We start from the raw sequence: 22367 nt of genomic DNA on the forward strand, positions 1-22367 counted from the left end.
TAAATAGAACAAAAGAAACATACATATGAGCTAGAAAAAAATATTATAGATAAATGCAAAGATAAACCAAAACTTTTTTACAGGTTTATCAATAGTGAATAAAGACACAGGGAAGGAATCACCAAGCTAATAGAGGATGGTGAGATATTTGAGGAGGCTTCAGTTCTAACAAAAATAATGAATGAAAGTTTCCAATCTGTCTTCACAAAGGAGAGTTGCTTTAGTTCAGTTAGTTCAACCTAATCTAAGAAGTTCTCACTAACAAGAGAAAGTTTGGAAGCTTTAAAATTATATATTACTTGAAAAATGAATCAGAATTGAGTGAGGATTGTTCAGTGATCACATCAGTTGAAGTTTGGAGTCCACTTGTCACTTGAGGAAAGCATTGACCAATTTGTGGCGCACCATCTGTTGAGCAGTAAACGCACAAACTGAATTTCAAATAAATATCTTAAATAATATATGCACCATTTGAATGATTTATAATATGCATCTTCATGAACATGCAATTTGAACAGTTTAGACCATTTAAAACAGTGTAGATATAATTGAATCAAATATATGTTCAGTGTCACATAAACTTGACTAATATATGCTGTACATGTTTGTTGTACAGTATGCACAACAGAACGGTGTGTATTTGTTGTACAATGTAAATGACATTAAGTGGTGGAGTATGTTACATAACTAAATTCAGTTCAATCATGTACCCTTGCTAGCCAGTGTTCATGCTGCTCACCAAAATGTACATCTGCAATAGAAAAATCCTGATACAGGGGAGTGTGACAAAAGCAATGATGTGGCAACATTAAAACAAAGTATAGCATGAAATGTAGTATGTAGTTGTCATATGTGCACTTTTCTAATGTTGGGTGGGATTATATTCATAGGTCTGTATTTAGTTGACAGAGGGGAAACTTACTCATAGTTCAGTAATACATTATACAGAGCAGTTTCTAATAATATATGCAGAAGTGAACAAGTTTTAAGTATGCATACTGACACAAAATCAAACGGCAATCAAGGATATTTAAACTCTTGCTGTATGCCAAAACAAGTTGAGTGCAATGGTACGTAAACAAGATTTGCTTATCAAAAAAAAAAAAAAAAAAAAAAAAAAAAAAAAAAAAAAAAAAAAAAAAAAAAAAAAAAAAAAAAAAAAAAAAAAAAAAAAAAAAAACACCATGTGGACAGAGCCTTTATTAGTATGACATTTCACTTATTGGAACTTTTCCAAGTCATGAATTTTATAAAGCTCCAACAAGTACAGTGTCAATAAAGGCTCCATCCTCGCATAGTGTTCCTTTTGATAGACTTGTCGGCAACTGCCCATTGCTTCCAAGATTTGTTTACTTGAACAGAATATACCCATTCATGCTTGTTGGTCATTTACATACTTTGATAATTATTATTGCTAGATACTTTAATTCAGACAAATGTGGGTTCCAGAAATGAACAGCAAAATTTATCATATTTGGAATAATGTGAGGGAGGCAGATCAATACATTTATTCTAGAGGTTTCCACTAATCTACATAAAAAATAATGAGCTTCATCCACTATTAAATCTGCAAAGTCTGGACAGAGCTAAGGTGAAGGAGCCATAGAGACTCACTCAGGTGGTGGTTTGCAACTCCCACCTGGTTGTGAAAACCACCTCCTTAGCTGTAAGAAAACAAAAACCAATGTGGACAAATATTGAATATATATATATATCACTTAGACAAAATGTTGTAGCACATTTGTAAATAATAATCATGAAGAACCCACAGTCGGAATAAAAGGAAACTTAGAAGAAAGTATAACTTCTATATTTTGGCTAAGTTTCCTTTTATTCCGACTGTGGGTTCTTTGTGATTATTATATGTATATATATATATATATATATATATATATATATATATATATATATATATATATATATATATATATATATATATATATATATATATATATATATGTGTGTACTGCAACAATAATCACAGTAAATGAGTGACTAAAGAATTTTGCAGAAACCACAGGAAGATAAAAAAATTGGAATACTAAACATCTTTGTCTATTAAGACATCTTCATAGTATAAGAAAAAATAAGAGAAGACAATATAGATATAGAAATAATAAAGGAAATGGGGAAAGTCACATAAATATATATGCACTTCAATGGTTGTTGTGCACAATATATATATATATATATTTTTATATATATTACAAATGCTATACAGCACATATAAAAATGTATACAATTGAAGAACAAGTACACAAATGCTATACAGCACATATAAAAATGTACATAATTGAAGAACAAGTACACAGTTAATTTCATTGCACAGCTGAATGGCATGAACACTGATGGGCACTGCATGTACAGTTGAACATTTAATCATCTTATTATCTGTTTTCCAAGACAATGAATAATAATAACTTTATGGGGTAATGTGACAAATGGTGCCCAGTGGGTGCCTGCAGCCCAGATTGTTCTGACATACTCTTCTTCTGCAGGACATCAACTGTCTGTCTTCAACGGCCAATCCCGCATGCAGATTGGGGGACGGAGGATACGTAATACCCGTAGCATTGACAGGCCCTTCATGGTAAGTCTTCTTATCTCTTCTATAAAAGAACTTGTTCACTGGAAGAAGGTCAGGGTTGAGGGAAACTAAGAGCCTGCATACTGAATGTAATACTTTCCTGCTGGAGTGAGGGGAAGTCCTTTCTTACCAAAGGAAATGGCAGGAGTACCTGTCTATCAGGCGCGGATCCAGGAATGTTATTTGGGGGGGCCCGAAACGATAACCGATACTTGAAACACACTGATATTTCAACCCCAAGAATAATGCTGTTGGTTTGGAGATTAGTCCAGAAACCTAAGTCTGTTTTGCTCATAATTGTATGTAAAATCATATATAATTCACAAGTATAATTCAAATCATAAATTCACACTAAAAGTGTTTATCCAAGGAGAATCAAACTCGAGATGAGTGAACAATGGTAATGGACCTTTACCATTGTTCTTCATACTTGGGGCATTGGGGGGGGAAAGACCCCCCTGAGCCCCCCCCCCCTTGTATCTGCACCTGCTGTCTATCATAGGGAGTACCGGTCTTTCAAAAGGATTCAGGGAGTACCAGTTTATTAATAATGTGGAAAATGAATAGAGTACATGTACCAGAGGGTGTATCTGCTGAATGGATTAGAAGTACTTACCTGCCTTTGGGAGGTGGATAAGTGTATGAGTGGTAAAGATGGATGGTAAAGAATGATAAAATTGTGATGGTGTTTAATAGAATGATCTAGTGGTACAAATAAGAAACAAAAGAAGTATGATGGTGTGCAAGAGAGTTCGGGAGTCCACAGCAGAATGTGATGTTGTGTACAAGGGTGTCATAGTGATAGAGCCTGGTAGAGCCAAAAGACCAATGGGAGTTGGACTAGAGTCTAGGAATGTAGTAGAATACAAGAATAGTGTATAGCAGGTTGGTGCAGTGAAATAGGGTGACAATGAAATGGTATTTAAAAGTGAGGGAAACTGGGGTTTTGCCTAGGTCATTGTGGAGGGGAGTGGAGTGTATTTAGGGATGGAATGGGTGGGAATGGTTTTTATGTCTTTTTCTTTTTGGCTACCTCCCTCGAAAGGGGGAAAAAGCCTTTAGTATATGTATGTATGTACAGAATGGTTGTACTTTGATGTGACTTGTCTTAATACAGTTATGGTATCCAGTTCCTTTGAAGTCTTTTCATTGGAAAATTAAATTATATCTATGTTTATACATATACCAAAAGGCTTCTTCCCTGTAGAAGGGAGATAGCCAGTCAAGGCATGCTTCTCTCATCATTATTTAAATTTAGATAGGTAGTCAGTGTGTGATTGTGGTTAGTATAAATCTCTGTACACTACTGTTTTTTTTCCATGATTATTAGGACCAATGGTTGGTACCTACTTGTGTTGGTCCCACAAGATTGATAGGACAGCATAGCTGTCCATTTTAGGAACCTGCCCACCCCTTTGCCTCCATCAGGAGGTGCAGCCCTGAGGGGCTGACACTTGGTCTCCAGACTGAACACAAGATCTCTCTCTATCAGTTTTGACTGATAGCCAGACTGCTCCACTCATACTATCTACAACTGGTGACAAAGTAGTAATGCTACACCAACCAATGCAACACAGACAATAGCCCAAATGTTTTCCTCAGAGAGATCTGTGGGATGGCCCTAGGACCATTGCCAACCACTGTGGGGTTTTCTATTTAGTGAAACTTGTGGCATTAGTTATTATTGACTAATTATTTCCCTCACTCATTCATATACAGCAGGACAGTGACCACCAAGATATGCTTACACATATGCACACATTCAGATACATTTCATATATGCTTGGACATGTGTGCTTGCCCCAGATATCTGTAATCATCCACCTATTTTTCACAGGGCGTTTTGTCTGGGGTGGTCCTCAATGGAGAGAGGCCCTTAGACCTGGCAGCTGAAAGAGATCCTCGGGCCTCTGTTGAAGGCGATGTGCGGCTTCTTATGCGTGTCCCACGGCAGCTCAGTGTCAGGAGCAGTGAATCTCTCTCAGCCATGCATGGAAATATGCCCAGACTCAACCCAAACCCTTGGCAGCGGGTAGGTGCCTCTAAATGAGCAAAGTTGTTGCAAAGTGGTTTAATAAGATTTACAGTGCAGGGTTATATGTGTATTTACCTAGTTGTATTATATGGGAAAGGAAGCTCGCTGGCTGAGCGGGTTAGGGCATCGTTACTTGTGGCGAAGGTTGAGGTGAGGGCAGTTCGAATCCTGCCACCGGTGAAGTTGAACCAAGGGCATTGTTCATTAAATTCCACGCTACAAAGTCCTCTGTGAGGAGCACTGTCCTAGCCTCCCAATAGGGGAGTGTGTGACGTTAAACCATAAAAAAGATATATATATATATGGGAAGGGGAGCTATGCTTGTAGTGACTCGGCTTTGTATCTCATAACATCTAGTTTGTTCTTAAATTCTTGTATGGTGTTTGCACACACTATTGTTTCATCCAATTTGTTCCAGACATCCAGGAAAAGAGCAGTATTTACCTAGTTGTATCTTACTGGAAGGGGAGCTATGCTCGTGGTGTCCCATCTCTGTATCTTGTCATATCTAATTTGCTTTTAATTTCTTGTTCATGGTTGTGTGTGTGATTGTGTATGTAGACTACTAACTGGTATATTCCTGAACAAACTAACTGAATTCACTCATTTTCTTCCCAGACTCCTGCTCTTCCTGGACCAGTGCCTGGAGTGAGTGACGATTTGGTGTTTAGTGGTGCAGGTGCGGGTTGTGACGTAGATGACGAGGATGAATGTATCCCAGTGTTTGATACTGGTTCAGGTAAGTGTATAGTATCTGAGGATTTAATTTTAGGCCAGGTGAGTGTGTTTCAGCTTGCAATGCAAATTTGGGTGAGTTTATTTTGAAATGTTGATGTAGAATCTTGTGAAAATATACTGTATTCATTTTGTTGTTCTTCTTCACGCACTTAATAATGCTTTTACCTTTTGCAGGTGATGACCTGATCACACCCGTATATGTTGCGCCCACCCGTCCCCCAGCCTCCCACCACCACAAGGACCTGATTTCCAGACCTGACATGAGTGGTGGGATGGACCTAGGTGTGGGTGGCAAGCCCTGCGATGATGAGGAAGACTGCTACATTGGCTCGGGCTCTGGTGAGATCAACACAGACGTCTACGGCATCACAGACATCGATGCTGGTATGTATCTGCTGCCGAAAAATGATGGGTTTGGTAATGTTGATAAGAAAGTGTTGAAGAGCAAGGAAAGGGTGAAGGGCAGAGGGGAGGTGATGGCAGATCAAGCAAAGAAGATCGTAAGGGTGAGGGATCAAGAGATGGAGGTTAGGGTCAGTAGACAAGATAAGGTATGGAAGGATATTTGGTTGAGGTGTCACAATCCTGTATGTTTTTTGATTAACTGTTCCAAGTCTGGCCATGATTTGAACAAATGCTATCAATCTATGACCAGACGTCCCTTTATATCGATCAATTTCTCCCTCACCAATACAAATAAAAGGTGATGTACAAAAATACTCAAATTTACTTATGTAACGATACAAGGGGTTTGAATGAGGAATCGCTTGTGTGTGTTATAACACACAACCCTCTTTTTATATCGGGGCACTTACAAGTGCCATTTTCTATATCTATAGGCCTAGACTATATTCCTATTTACCAGGCTTCACACATTCATTTCACTTCTTTATTCTTGTGTGAAGAAGGTTTACAAATTTTTATTTGCTACCTATCTGAATCTTGCTTAGAAATACTCATATATGATGATGGCACTACTTCCCTATGCCATTGTTATGTGTATGACCCCTGACCTCCATTGGTCTTTATCTTCTTCTTGTACTCTTCTGTAATCTGCATCATTTTTATCCACAAGAGGTCTATAGCATCTATATTTTAGCTTTTCTATAGTCCTACATTTCATCATATAGTTTAACATAATTGTAACCAAATCCAATTTAAATATATCATGGCACACAAGACATCTAGCAAGGGCATTTATAATATTATATAACTCTCTTGTGGATATGTGGACAAGCATTACCTAACATATTTTATATAAGATTTTACATGACACATTAATTATTATATAACCTATTTTGTGACACTTCAATTTACAAAGGATTACAAAGGCAGAGCATGCCAACAGGAGACCTTTTGGTCCATAACTAGGTCGGATCCAAAAAAAAAATATATGTAATAATGATAAATAAATAAAAAATTATAATAATATAAATAATAATAAATAAAATAAATAAATGTATAGGTATAGTTAAATAATAAACAAACAGGTAAATAGTAAATAATAATAAATTGACAGATAAATGATAATAAATGAAAATCAAGCAAATAATGAACAAACAGACAAATAACAACGAACAAATAAACAATTTGTTCACTTTTTCCTCCTGCTGTAGGTGAAGGTGAAGACAGTGGTATGGACATGGACAACGTGAACACAAACGGACCCCTGCTGCCCCCTACAGAGATCAATTCTGATGAGCACAACAACAACCTTGCGAAGACGAATGGTTCGCCAGGGTCGTCCTCGAGTGGATCATCCTCAGGCTCCTCAGGCTCTTCTGGTTCTTCCTCTTCCTTACAAAGCAACAACTCACCGATTGCACAGCCAACACCTTCTAGCACCATATCTTCCTCCTCTACCCTTTTCACGAGTCCTACTACGACAACCACTACGACCACCTCGACCTACGCTCCTCCGTCACACAACCCACCCCCGCCACCCAAGTACGAGCCCGAAGATTACATATACGAGTACCCGCAGCCTCCTGATGAAGCCACTCCCACTCGGGAAGAGACATACCCTCCTCGGGATCAGATCTACAGTGACACTGCCGAATTCATCGCATTGGTAATCGGCATCGTTGCAGGGGCCCTGATCATTGTCATCCTAATCATCCTCCTCATCCTCAAGATCAAGGGCCGAGGGAACGGGCACTACAAAGTGGACGAGAACAAAGCCTATAACACGTACAAGGGGATTCCTACAGGCCCCACTGGCCACATGGCCAATGGTCACCATGGTAACGGCAATATCAAACCTGGAGATAGGAGGCCTGTCAAGAAACAGAGTAAAGATGTTAAAGAGTGGTATGTGTGAGATGGAAGTGGATCTTTGGAGATGTGCCCCGTCACCTCCCCAAACCCCTCTACCCACACTCCTCGCCACCCCCTCCCCAGTCACCTCATTTTGCCTCACCTCACCTCCCCTGCCTCCTCAACCTCTCTCTGTTCCCTCCTGCTGCCACCCTCAGCCCATCTCTTCACCAACTTCCACTTTCACCACCAACACCTGTACACCACTTCCTTTTATAAGCCTCTTCCCATCTCAAGAGAGAGAAGAAGGGAGAGAGGAAGGAAGCAAGGGAGGAAAGGAGGATAGAAGAGGAAAGAGGCATCCTCAGTCATCAGTCAGTCAGTGTGTCGACCCTGCCGGAAAGTGTTTCCTTTCTCAGAATTTTTTTATCTTATTTTTTCATTCTTCATGACATAGCTCACCATGGCTGCTGATTGTTTATCAGGACAGAATGAAAGTTTTAATACTGGGACAATGAGAAAACTGAAATAACAATGTAGGTTTAAAAAAAATGCACATAAAATATAGATACATGTGAATATATGTATGTACATGTATGTGTGCTTATGTATATATGGATGTATATGAATACATATGTATATATATGTATAATATATATATATATATATATATATATATATATATATATATATATATATATATATATATATATATATAATGTAGTAAAATTCTATTTACAAACAGTTCTTGAGAGCCACATTTAACCACACTCCCACAGCATTATTCCCAGCAATTAGGAAACCATAGACACCCTGAAAACATTAGAAAATAAAACATTGAGAATAATGATAGAATCCACCAAAACCATCCCAACAGAACATCTACACAAAGAAACCAAAATCATCCTCATTTAGAACATTACATGAAGATATTTATACAGTCCTATGCAAGAAGTCTCAACCTTACTTATCATTTTACATCTCACAACCAACAGCAGAATGCAACAGGAAAACTACTCAAACATCTTCAATAGCCCACCACTACACTACACAATAGATCCATACAAAAACATACACTCTCAACTGCAAAACAGAAAATTCCCTTGCAAGAAAAGCCAAAACCACAATAATATGACTGCATTCAGCTCGCCCTCCATCACTAAGACATTAGCCATACCAAGACAACAATTTAATATTTCTTTGCCAAGTGACTTATGTGGCAACCCAATAAGCCATAACTCACTGGGCCCAAACCTCTGTCTGTTAACTTCAGCTATATTCCCTCCACCTCTTTACACAAGGAAAGCTGACAACTGGTGATTGCTTCCCTCGTCCTACAACCATAAGCCAGTGACACAGAAATAGTTCTTCACTAACATAACACAGACAACAATCCAACATTTCTTTCCAGAAAAAACCTTAAGAAGAGCACAAGAACTGTTCCTAGTTATTGGTGCTTCTGGTTTCCAGTTAGAGAAACTCAAGGCATCAATATAAATAAATAAATAATATATATATATATATATATATATATATATATATATATATATATATAGATATATATATATATATATATATATATATACATACATACATACATACACACATATACATACATATGCATAAGTTAATACCAAATGCTTGTTGCTTGAAATGTTATCCAAAATGTTGATCCTTAACTTAAAGTGCCCTACATGGAGAGGAGCAGCAGCAGCAGCAGAAGCGACAGGTCCTGAGCTCCGACTTGGAAACAAAGATGAGTGGCAAGCTAAGGACAGTGATGATGATGATAATGAAGACGATGGTGGGTGAAGTTGGTGACGATAATAAGATAGTGGTGATGATGATAATGATCTGACAAATGTAACTGTGATTTCCATATCGTGAACTACTCTCCAGACCGTAGTGTTAAGAAGTGTACAATATTGTGCCGTCGGAGCACGATGGCGCGCGTGCCCATGTGTACAATGCACGTGCCACGAGTCGTGCCATGCAGGAGGTTGGGGGAGGAAGCCGGCCCCCCCACCCTCCGGAGTGGGGCTCTCCCTCGGGGATCTTACCTGGTCGGCTCAGTACTGGCGGCAGACTGCAGGGAGGGGAGTGGAGGAGGAAAAGAAAGTAGAAAAAGAGGAGTACCAAATGTACAAGTACGACACTTGGGAGAAATAAGCAGAAGACGAAGTTAGAAGCATAAGGAAGCAAGGGGAGGAGGGAGGAAGGAAGAAACTGGAGATGGGAAGGTGGGAAGGAAGTGACACTGGGCAAGCCTTCATGTCCTGGTACGACAGACAGGTTGATTGGGCAGGAGAGGATGTGCTGACCTTCAGGTTAATGGGGCAGTGTGATGAGGAAGATGGTCACCTTGCCAAACCAACTGGTAGACAGAAATACAACGTACTTGGCCAGTAAGGTTGATGTCCACCGCTTTTGACAACAAAGGGTGAGGCCTTAAAACTGTCTTGAAGAAATCTAAGAACCTGAAGATGAATATCAGGGGAATCCTCAAGAAAAAAGCACTTCTGCCCCCCCAGACCACTAGAACCTACATCCAACTTGCTTTGAAGAGATCCTTCTCCCCTGAAAGTGTCTATCGTCATAGCCATCCCTCAGCCTCACTCCACTCCCACCTAATCTCGTCCTCAGTGCTGAGCCGACTAACGCCTGCGCAATTCGTCCGTGAATAAGAGGCTGCGCGCGCAATAAGTCATACCTGTGCTTCAACAAGGACTGTCGAAGTAACCTACCCTCAAATCCCACCCCCACCCCACTGCTGTACCTCTGATGAGTCCTGTTGCCTTTTTCCTTCCCACTGGATTCACATACAAACACGCACACACAAATACACTTACACACACTTACCTAATTGTATTTACCTACAATTAGGTAAATACACACACACGACACACACACACACATGTACACATACATACATACACACACACACAGATATGTACATCCGTTCCTTGACATGTAGGCTGATGTCACACAAGCAATTGGCCATGTTATTGTGGGACACTTCTTCATCTATCACAACCCCACAGGGCTGTGTGAGTTGTCAACCACAGGGAGGCTCCAAACCCCTATTTGACCATACAGTGTGTTGTATTTACTGTACTAGAACTTAGTACAACTACTTGTATTCGGCTTTTTCGCAGTCCTTTTTTTCTGTGTTGCCTAGAGACCAATGGTTTTTGGTACCCTGATCTACATCAGTGTTAGTGTTTTGCAGTGGTGCTTCCCGTGGGCACTGGATGCAAACTGGATTCTGCTTGCTGTGCTCTTAATCAGCTGACTGCAAAAGGTTTACCTGTTAGCAGTAACACTGCAAATAGATCCGAGTATAGCCCAAAGAGTGTCATGCATAAGAAATTATTATACAAGAAAGTTGAGAATAAATGTAAGAAGAGACACTAGTGGATAGCAAAACAAAACTAAAACAAATGAGGATAACCAAAGATTTGATTAGGAAATGAGTGAAGAGGTGAGGAAGGATGGGAGTACAACAGGAGATAAGGAGAGTCTAAATATACATGGACTGAGGAAAGATGCTGTAGGTAATGAAATCCATGCATGAAGATAGTATGGTATTAGGTATGCAGAAAGAAGTGTAATTCTGTGTAGATGTAGGGCTAAGGCAAGGTTGTATGATTCCCTTATGAATTTTCATTATCTCTATGGATAAAGTTCTAAAAAAGTTTCCACTTAGCAGGAAGATTTGATATTTAACATGATTGAGGGTGGAAGGAAAATAAAAGGTGGGACAGTTTGGGGATCACAAAAAAGGAACAAAGATAAGGATGTATGGAAACAGAAAGTGATCTAGTATGTTTCTCATTGTATGAGAGGTGAGGAAACTAGCTCCACCATTTCCCTCGCTTATGGATTCAGCTGCTTAGTAATGTACTTGTGATGAACAGGATGGCAACTCCCTGTATCAGAGGTAACATTGTAAATGTGAAATGTATGTGTATATACATTCCAGAGTGAAGGAATTATGGTGCCTGTTTTCTAAGTGGTGGTCAGTGGAGAGTGTATACCTTAAAATCAGGGTGTAAAGCTGCATCTGTTTATGTATTCTCACTGATCTGTGGTTAGCTTCTGAAAAGTGAAAAAGAATGCTGCTTATCTTCTGTCTTTCAGAGGAAGGGGAGCAGGAAAGCTCATCAGTTCCTGGTTAAAGGAGCAAGCACAGGGCTTCTATTTCCTCAGAGTCTTGTTTTGTGCAGGAAGACTCGTATAATTGCTAGTTGCCACAACAGGGCACAGATGTGGAGAAAAGGTTTAAGAGCACAAGAAGCCACAGAAGATGGAATTTGTATACCATGGTTAAAGATTTCCTCCTGTGGAGGTTGGAGTCAGTGTCTGGAGCCAGAAACCTTTTTTTTTTTTTTTTTGTTCACTTAAGGCCAAAGTCCCTTTGCCTGATACTTTGACCATGGTTTCATTTGTGTATGTATGATCTGTCATGTGGACTTGGTCTCTTTTCATGACCTTCTACTTGCTAGTATTAGCTACACATTTTCTTTGATAATCTAAGAATTCATGAGAGGCCTAATTGATGTTATTTGTGTAAAATGGCAGCATGAATTGCATCATTGGAAGCCTACATGTTCCCACTTGTTTTTGTGACCGAAAGTATCTAGTCTCTTGTCGAGGAACAATCCCTACCTTACTGTCTACCCCCATTGCTGCGGCCCTCCTTCGTCCACTGCCCTCCGAGGACAACCTCAACTCACACCCTTGTGTATGCTTTGTCTCTTTCTCGTGCACAAACTACTACTGTAACTACTGCAAAACAACCCATGCCTTCTCAAAGCGTAAAAATATATATATAAAAATCCTTTGTTGCCAAGCAACCAATCAGCTGATCACAGAAAAAAAAGAACAAAAAAAAAAAGGGAAATTCTCAAAAGCTGATGAATATGCTATCAGCAGAGTTGCAACTATTGAACATTTTAACCCCTCCCCCTTGAGTAGCACAACATTTACTGTCAATTGTTGCAAATGATCAATGGTTATGGCAGCTTAACCGACAGGTCTCTTGTTAGTTTTTGGCACTTTTTTTTGTTTTTTTCTTATTCTTTTATTTATTTTTTAAGTGTAGCCTTGTCAGTGTTGCGGCCTGTAGTGATGGCGACACCGCTCGTCCTCGGGGTATAGGAAGCTCTGGAGGCTCGAGAGAGAGGCCAAGGCATTTTGCACTAACACCTATACCTGTGTACTCCACTTGTACTCATTGTATCTGTTGACTTACTGTTGCCCTGTTAGCGGAGATCACTGTGAGTACCGTTTGTATATGCGATTATTATCATTATCAATGATTTCCTTTTTATATAATGGAAAGTGTAGATATCACATTGTGAACTAAAAACTATAGAATGGTGTTTTAGAATAATGATAGTATTCCCTGTGCGGTGAAGAAGACAATGAGGATGATTTATATGATTTATATTCGTATGCCTGTCATGAAAAAAAACAAGCTTTTCTATATAGGTTCCTCCTGCTTTAGTCTTTGATTTTGTTCACATCAGGTTCCACACACATTGCATTATTTTTCTTTTCACTAACCACTTTCTAGGAAATGCATAGTGTAGACTGCATTGCATTGTCAGTGTTATGTGCGATAATCACAGCAGACCAGACTGTGTCGCCAACAGCTGAGAGCGTGAGGGAAGAAACCCTACAATGCATGACTTTCGGTTGTACATGTTAGACATCAAATTATTATTGTTTCATCTTTGTTGAACAGAATATATAGTCAAATTGGTTTTTTATTTCATCCCCTTCAAAGAATGCATACTCCTGTACATAGAAACCTGGGTATTAAACATATTGGAAACTGGACCCCCTCATTATTAACCTAAGCATCACCAGACACTTCCTTCGTCAGGTTTCCTTTGAAGGATCCTATTAGGTCCCTAATGGGCCTCAATACCTTTATGTTCACTGAAGCTTCTACCAGGTCCCAAAGATGTCCTTAAAGATTCTGCTAACTGGAGACCCATGTAAGCTACAAAGGCAGTGGTAGCACCATAGGTGGCCATGTTTGGCTTTCAATAGATCACTGGAAGACCCTGTCTCTCTCACCGAAGGCCCTGTTAGGTTCCTGAGACTCCCTTTGAGGACCCGGGGAGTCTGGCTTTGTAGCGAGTTCTCACTTTTCTCCCTCTAACGCCAGAACCAATGGCCTGAGTGGTGTCCAAGTGCAACCAACACAAAGCCTAGAGACCCTCGACCTGTGGGCGACCGCAGAAAGATGAGCCTTTGTGGCCACTATTTACTTTGCCTCTGACACCAGTACCAATAGCCTAATTGGTGTCCCAGTGCAATCCAAATGAGGACTGGTAGCCCTCGACCTGTGGGCGAGACGGTGGTTCAATCAGAGACAGTGACCAAAATGACCCCCAAAAAACGCTAAGGGGTTAACCCACGGATTTTCCCATGAATCGTCAAGTCACCGATTTGCCCCAAACTTTCCTCAGGGGTAGACAGTCAATCCCATTGTGCAGCGAGGTAGGTGTGGGCAACCTGGACCCAAGGGCGTCCCAGTGGCGACCGCACAAATTAAGCCTTTGTGGCCACTATTTACTTTTCCTCTGCCACTAGTACCAATAGCCTAATTGGTGTCCTAGTGCAATCCAAATGAGGACTGGTAGCCCTCGACTTGTGGGCGGGACGGTGGTTCAATCGGAGACAGTGACCAAAATGACTCCAAAAAACGCTAAGGGGTTTACCCATGGATTTTCTCAGAAATCCTCAAGGTACCGATTTGCCCCAAACTTTCCTCAGGGGTAGACAGTCAAGCCCATTGTGCAGCGAGGTAGGTGTGGGCAACCTGGACCCAAGGGCGTCCCAGTGGCGACCGCACAAATTGAGCCTTTGTGGCCACTATTTACTTTTCCTCTGCCACCAGTACCAATAGCCTAATTGGTGTCCTAGTGCAATCCAAATGAGGACTGGTAGCCCTCGACCTGTGGGCGGGACGGTGGTTCAATCGGAGACAGTGACCAAAATGACCCCAAAAAACGCTAAGGGGTTTACCCACGGATTTTCTCAAAAATCCTCAAGTCACCGATTTGCCCCAAACTTTCCTCAAGGGTAGACAGTCAGTCCCATTGTGCAGCGAGGTAGGTGTGGGCAACCTGGACCCAAGGGCGTCCCAGTGGCGACCGCACAAATTGAGCCTTTGTGGCCACTATTTACTTTTCCTCTGCCACAAGTACCAATAGCCTAATTGGTGTCCTAGTGCAATCCAAATGAGGACTGGTAGCCCTCGACCTGTGGGTGGGACGGTGGTTCAATCGGAGACAGTGACCAAAATGACCCAAAAAAACGCTAAGGGATTTTCTCAAAAATCCTCAAGTCACCGATTTGCCCCATACTTTCCTCAGGGGTAGACAGTCAATCCCATTGTGCAGCGAGGTAGGTGTGGGCAACCTGGACCCAAAGGCGTCCCAGTGGCGACCACACAAATTAAGCCTTTGTGGCCACTATTTACTTTTCCTCTGCCACTAGTACCAATAGCCTAATTGGTGTCCTAGTGCAATCCAAATGAGGACTGGTAGCCCTCGACTTGTGGGCGGGACGGTGGTTCAATCGGAGACAGTGACCAAAATGACTCCAAAAAACGCGAAGGGGACCCACGGATTTTCTCAGAAATCCTCAAGTCACCGATTTGCCCAAACTTTCCTCACGGGTAGACAGTCAATCCCATTGTGCAGCGAGGTAGGTGTGGGCGACCTGGACCCAAGGGCGTCCCAATGGCGACCGCACAAATTGAGCCTTTGTGGCCACTATTTACCTTTCCTCTGACACCAGTACCAATAGCCTAATTGGTGTCCTAGTGCAATCCAAATGAGGACTGGTAGCCCTCGACCTGTGGGCGGGACGGTGTTTCAATCGGAGACAGTGACCAAAATGACACCAAAAAACGCTAAGGGGTACCCACGGCTTTTCTCAAAAATCCTCAAGTCACCGATTTCCCCATACTTTCCTCACGGGTAGACAGTCAATCACATTGTGCAGCGAGGTAGGTGTGGCCAACCTGGACCCAAGGGCGTCCCAGTGGCGACCGCAGACAGATGAGCCTTTGTGGCCACTATTTACTTTTCCTCTGCCACCAGTACCAATAGCCTAATTGGTGTCCTAGTGCAATCCAAATGAGGACTGGTAGCCCTCGACCTGTGGGCGGGACGGTGGTTCAATCGGAGACAGTGACCAAAATGACCCAAAAAAACGCTAAGGGGTTTACCCACGGATTTTCTCAAAAATCCTCAAGTCACCGATTTGCCCCATACTTTCCTCAGGGGTAGACAGTCAATCCCATTGTGCAGCGAGGTAGGTGTGGACAACCTGGACCCAAGGGCGTCCCAGTGGCGACCGCACAAATTGAGCCTTTGTGGCCACTATTTACTTTTCCTCTGCCACCAGTACCAATAGCCTAATTGGTGTCCTAGTGCAATCCAAATGAGGACTGGTAGCCCTCGACCTGTGGGCGGGACGGTGGTTCAATCGGAGACAGTGACCAAAATGACCCCAAAAAACGCTAAGGGGACCCACGGATTTTCTCAAAAATCCTCAAGTCACCGATTTGCCCCAAACTTTCCTCAGAGGTAGACAGTCAATCCCATTGTGCAGCGAGGTAGGTGTGGGCAACCTGGACCCAAGGGCGTCCCAGTGGCGACCGCACAAATTGAGCCTTTGTGGCCACTATTTACTTTTCCTCTGCCACTAGTACCAATAGCCTAATTGGTGTCCTAGTGCAATCCAAATGAGGACTGGTAGCCCTCGACCTGTGGGCGGGACGGTGGTTCAATCGGAGACAATGACCAAAATGACCCCAAAAAAACGCTAAGGGGTTTACCCACAGATTTTCTCAAAAAATCCTCAAGTCACCGATTTGCCCCAAACTTTCCTCAAGGGTAGACAGTCAATCCCATTGTGCAGCGAGGAAGGTGTGGGCAACCTGGACCCAAGGGCGTCCCAGTGGTGACCACAGTAAGATGTGCCTTTGTGGCCACTATTTAATTTTCCTCTGGCACCAGTACCAATAGTCTAATTGGTGTCCTAGTGCAATCCAAATGAGGACTGGTAGCCCTCGACGTGTGGACGGGACGGTGGTTCAATCGGAGACAGTGACCAAAATGACCCCAAAAAACGCTAAGGGGTTTACCCACGGATTTTCTCATAAATCCTCAAGTCACCGATTTGCCCCAAACTTTCCTCAGGGGTAGACAGTCAATCCCATTGTGCACCGAGGTAGGTGTGGGCAACCTGGACCCAAGGGCGTCCCAGTGGCGACCGCAGACAGATGAGCCTTTGTGGCCACTATTTACTTTTCCTCTGCCACCAGTACCAATAGCCTAATTGGTGTCCTAGTGCAATCCAAATGAGGACTGGTAGCCCTCGACCTGTGGGCGGGACGGTGGTTCAATCGGAGACAGTGACCAAAATGACCCCAAAAAACGCTAAGGGGTTTACCCACGGATTTTCTCAAAAATCCTCATGACACCGATTTGCCCCAAACTTTCCTCAGGGGTAGACAGTCAATCCCATTGTGCAGCGAGGTAGGTGTGGGCAACCTGGACCCAAGGGCGTCCCAGTGGCGACCGCACAAATTGAGCCTTTGTGCCCACTATTTACTTTTCCTCTGCCACCAGTACCAATAGCCTAATTGGTGTCCTAGTGCAATCCAAATGAGGACTGGTAGCCCTCGACCTGTGGGCGGGACGGTGGTTCAGTCGGAGACAGTGACCAAAATGACCCCCAAAAAATGCTAAGGGGTTTACCCACGGATTTTCTCAAAAATCCTCAAGTCACCGATTTGCCCCAAACTTTCCTCAGGGGTAGACAGTCAATCCCATTGTGCAGCGAGGTAGGTGTGGGCAACCTGGACCCAAGGGCGTCCCAGTGGCGACCGCACAAATTGAGCCTTTGTGGCCACTATTTACTTTTCCTCTGCCACCAGTACCAATAGCCTAATTGGTGTCCTAGTGCAATCCAAATGAGGACTGGTAGCCCTCGACCTGTGGGTGGGACGGTGGTTCAATCGGAGACAGTGACCAAAATGACCCCAAAAAACGCTAAGGGGTTTACCCACGGATTTTCTCAAAAATCCTCAAGTCACCGATTTGCCCCAAACTTTCCTCAGGGGTAGACAGTCAATCCCATTGTGCAGCGAGGTAGGTGTGGGCAACCTGGACCCAAGGGCGTCCCAGTGGCGACCGCACAAATTGAGCCTTTGTGGCCACTATTTACTTTTCCTCTGCCACTGGTACCAATAGCCTAATTGGTGTCCTAGTGCAATCCAAATGAGGACTGGTAGCCCTCGACCTGTGGGTGGGACGGTGGTTCAATCGGAGACAGTGACCAAAATGACCCCCAAAAAATGCTAAGGGGTTTACCCACGGATTTTCTCAAAAATCCTCAAGTCACCGATATGCCCCAAACTTTCCTCAAGGGTAGACAGTCAATCCCATTGTGCAGCGAGGTAGGTGTGGGCAACCTGGACCCAAGGGCGTCCCAGTGGCGACCGCACAAATTGAGCCTTTGTGGCCACTATTTACTTTTCCTCTGCCACCAGTACCAATAGCCTAATTGGTGTCCTAGTGCAATCCAAATGAGGACTGGTAGCCCTCGACCTGTGGGTGGGACGGTGGTTCAATCGGAGACAGTGACCAAAATGACCCCAAAAAACGCTAGGGGTTTTCTCAGAAATCCTCAAGGCACCGATTTGCCCAAACTTTCCTCAGTGGTAGACAGACAATCCCATTGTGCAGCGAGGTAGGTGTGGGCAACCTGGACCCAAGGGCGTCCCAGTGGCGACCGCACAAATTGAGGCTTTGCGCCAACTATTTGCTTTTCCTCTGCCACCAGTACCAATAGCCTAATTGGTGTCCTAGTGCAATCCAAATGAGGACTGGTAGCCCTCGACCTGTGGGTGGGACGGTGGTTCAATCGGAGACAGTGACCATAATGACCCCAAAAAACGCTAAGGGGTTTACCCACGGATTTTCTCAAAAATCCTCAAGTCACCGATTTGCCCCAAACTTTCCTCAAGGGTAGACAGTCAATCCCATTGTGCAGCGAGGTAGGTGTGGGCAACCTGGACCCAAGGGCGTCCCAGTGGCGACCGCAGACAGATGAGCCTTTGTGGCCACTATTTACTTTTCCTCTTCCACAAGTACCAATAGCCTAATTGGTGTCCTAGTGCAATCCAAATGAGGACTGGTAGCCCTCCACCTGAGGGCGGGACGGTGGTTCAATCGGAGACAGTGACCAAAATGACCCCCATAAAACGCTAAGGGGTTTACCCACGGATTTTCTCACAAATCTTCAAGTCACCGATTTGCCCCAAACTTTCCTCAGGGGTAGACAGTCAATCCCATTGTGCAGCGAGGTAGGTGTGGGCAACCTGGACCCAAGGGCGTCCCAGTGCCGACCACACAAATTGAGCCTTTGTGGCCACTATTTACTTTTCCTCTGCCACCAGTACCAATAGCCTAATTGGTGTCCTAGTGCAATCCAAATGAGGACTGGTAGCCCTCGACCTGTGGGTGGGACGGTGGTTCAATCGGAGACAGTGACCAAAATGACCCCAAAAAACGCTAAGGGGTTTACCCACAGATTTTCAAAAAAATCCTCAAGTCACCGATTTGCCCCAAACTTTCCTCAAGGGTAGACAGTCAATCCCATTGTGCAGCGAGGTAGGTGTGGGCAACCTGGACCCAAGGGCGTCCCAGTGGCGACTGCACAAATTGAGCCTTTGTGGCCACTATTTACTTTTCCTCTGCCACCAGTACCAATAGCCTAATTGGTATCCTAGTGCAATCCAAATGAGGACTGGTAGCCCTCGAACTGTGGGTGGGACGGTGGTTCAATCGGAGACAGTGACCAAAAGGACCCCGAAAATCCTCAAGTCACCGACTTGCCCCAAACTTTCCTCAGGGGTAGACAGTCAATCCCATTGTGCAGCGAGGTAGGTGTGGGCAACCTGGACCCAAAGGCGTCCCAGTGGCGACCACACAAATTGAGCCTTTGTGGCCACTATTTACTTTTCCTCTGCCACCAGTACCAATAGCCTAATTGGTGTCCTAGTGCAATCCAAATGAGGACTGGTAGCCCTCGACCTGTGGGTGGGACGGTGGTTCAATCGGAGACAGTGACCAAAATGACCCCAAAAAAAACGCTAAGGGGTACCCACGGATTTTCTCAAAAATCCTCAAGTCACCGATTTGCCCCAAACTTTCCTCAGGGGTAGACAGTCAGTCCCATTGTGCAGCGAGGTAGGTGTGGGCAACCTGGACCCAAGGGCGTCCCAGTGGCGACCGCACAAATTGAGCCTTTGTGGCCACTATTTACTTTTCCTCTGCCACCAGTACCAATAGCCTAATTGGTGTCCTAGTGCAATCCAAATGAGGACTGGTAGCCCTCGACCTGTGGGCGGGACGGTGGTTCAATCGGAGAGTGACCAAAATGACTCCAAAAATCCTAAAGGCACCGATTTGCCCCACCCTTTCCTCCGGTGTAGACCGTGACTCGCTTTGTGCAGTGTGGTCGGGGTGGGCAACCTGGACCCAAGGGCGTCCCAGTGGCGACCGCACAAATTGAGCCTTTGTGGCCACTATTTACTTTTCCTCTGCCACTAGTACCAATAGCCTAATTGGTGTCCTAGTGCAATCCAAATGAGGACTGGTAGCCCTCGACCTGTGGGTGGGACGGTGGTTCAATCGGAGACAATGACCAAAATGACCCCAAAAAAACGCTAAGGGGTTTACCCACAGATTTTCTCAAAAAATCCTCAAGTCACCGATTTGCCCCAAACTTTCCTCAAGGGTAGACAGTCAATCCCATTGTGCAGCGAGGTAGGTGTGGGCAACCTGGACCCAAGGGCGTCCCAGTGGCGACCGCACAAATTGAGCCTTTGTGGCCACTATTTACTTTTCCTCTGCCACCAGTACCAATAGCCTAATTGGTGTCCTAGTGCAATCCAAATGAGGACTGGTAGCCCTCGACCTGTGGGTGGGACGGTGGTTCAATCGGAGACAGTGACCAAAATGACCCCAAAAAACGCTAAGGGGTTTACCCACGGATTTTCTCAAAAATCCTCAAGTCACCGATTTGCCCCAAACTTTCCTCAGGGGTAGACAGTCAATCCCATTGTGCAGCGAGGTAGGTGTGGGCAGCCAGGACCAAAGTGCGACCCAGTCGCGAACGCAGAGAGATGAGCCTTTGTGGCCACTATTTACTTTTCCTCTGCCACCAGTACCAATAGCCTAATTGGTGTCCTAGTGCAATCCAAATGAGGACTGGTAGCCCTCGACCTGTGGGCGGGACGGTGGTTCAATCGGAGACAGTGACCAAAATGACCCCAAAAAACGCTAAGGGGTTTACCCACGGATTTTCTCAAAAATCCTCAAGTCACCGATTTGCCCCAAACTTTCCTCAGGGGTAGACAGTCAATCCCATTGTGCAGCGAGGTAGGTGTGGGCAACCTGGACCCAAGGGCGTCCCAGTGGCGACCGCACAAATTGAGCCTTTGTGCCCACTATTTACTTTTCCTCTGCCACCAGTACCAATAGCCTAATTGGTGTCCTAGTGCAATCCAAATGAGGACTGGTAGCCCTCGACCTGTGGGCGGGACGGTGGTTCAATCGGAGACAGTGACCAAAATGACCCCCAAAAAACGCTAAGGGGTTTACCCACGGATTTTCTCAAAAATCCTCAAGTCACCGATTTGCCCCAAACTTTCCTCAGGGGTAGACAGTCAATCCCATTGTGCAGCGAGGTAGGTGTGGGCAACCTGGACCCAAGGGCGTCCCAGTGGCGACCACACAAATTGAGCCTTTGTGGCCACTATTTACTTTTCCTCTGCCACCAGTACCAATAGCCTAATTGGTGTCCTAGTGCAATCCAAATGAGGACTGGTAGCCCTCGACCTGTGGGCGGGACGGTGGTTCAATCGGAGACAGTGACCAAAATGACCCCCAAAAAACGCTAAGGGGTTTACCCACGGATTTTCTCACAAATCCTCTAGTCACCGATTTGCCCCAAACTTTCCTCAGGGGTAGACAGTCAATCCCATTGTGCAGCGAGGTAGGTGTGGGCAACCTGGACCCAAGGGCGTCCCAGTGCCGACCGCACAAATTGAGCCTTTGTGGCCACTATTTACTTTTCCTCTGCCACCAGTACCAATAGCCTAATTGGTGTCCTAGTGCAATCCAAATGAGGACTGGTAGCCCTCGACCTGTGGGTGGGACGGTGGTTCAATCGGAGACAGTGACCATAATGACCCCAAAAAACGCTAAGGGGTTTACCCACGGATTTTCTCAGAAATCCTCAAGTCACCGATTTGCCCCAAACTTTCCTCAGGGGTAGACAGTCAATCCCATTGTGCAGCGAGGTAGGTGTGGGCAACCTGGACCCAAGGGCGTCCCAGTGGCGACCGCACAAATTGAGCCTTTGTGGCCACTATTTGATTTACCTCTGGCACCAGTACCAATAGCCTAATTGGTGTCCTAGTGCAATCCAAATGAGGACTGGTAGCCCTCGACCTGTGGGCGGGACGGTGGTTCAATCGGAGACAGTGACCAAAATGACCCCCAAAAAACGCTAAGGGGTTTACCCACGGATTTTCTCAAAAATCCTCAAGTCACCGATTTGCCCCAAACTTTCCTCAGGGGTAGACAGTCAATCCCATTGTGCAGCGAGGTAGGTGTGGGCAACCTGGACCCAAGGGCGTCCCAGTGGCGA

At 44.2% G+C, this 22367-nt stretch overlaps 1 protein-coding gene across 5 annotated transcripts in view; it reads left to right on the forward strand.

Annotated features, from left to right (window-relative positions):
- Positions 1–13458, forward strand: part of Nrx-1 (Neurexin 1) — a 994895-nt gene extending 981437 nt beyond the window's left edge. For all 5 annotated transcript variants that reach the window (XM_076190377.1, XM_076190372.1, XM_076190376.1 and 2 more), the window contains 5 exons: positions 2499–2590; positions 4425–4619; positions 5241–5361; positions 5535–5744; positions 6977–13458. In XM_076190377.1, the coding sequence (XP_076046492.1) occupies positions 2499–2590; positions 4425–4619; positions 5241–5361; positions 5535–5744; positions 6977–7680 (1322 nt within the window). In that variant the 3' untranslated portion in view covers positions 7681–13458. The remainder of the gene's footprint in view (positions 1–2498; positions 2591–4424; positions 4620–5240; positions 5362–5534; positions 5745–6976) is intronic.
- The last annotated feature ends 8909 nt before the right edge of the window (positions 13459–22367 follow it).

The sequence above is a fragment of the Oratosquilla oratoria genome, chromosome 9 (assembly GCF_046742065.1).
Source record: "Oratosquilla oratoria isolate Oo_2021 chromosome 9, ASM4674206v1, whole genome shotgun sequence".
Classification (NCBI taxonomy): Eukaryota; Metazoa; Arthropoda; class Malacostraca; order Stomatopoda; family Squillidae; genus Oratosquilla; species Oratosquilla oratoria.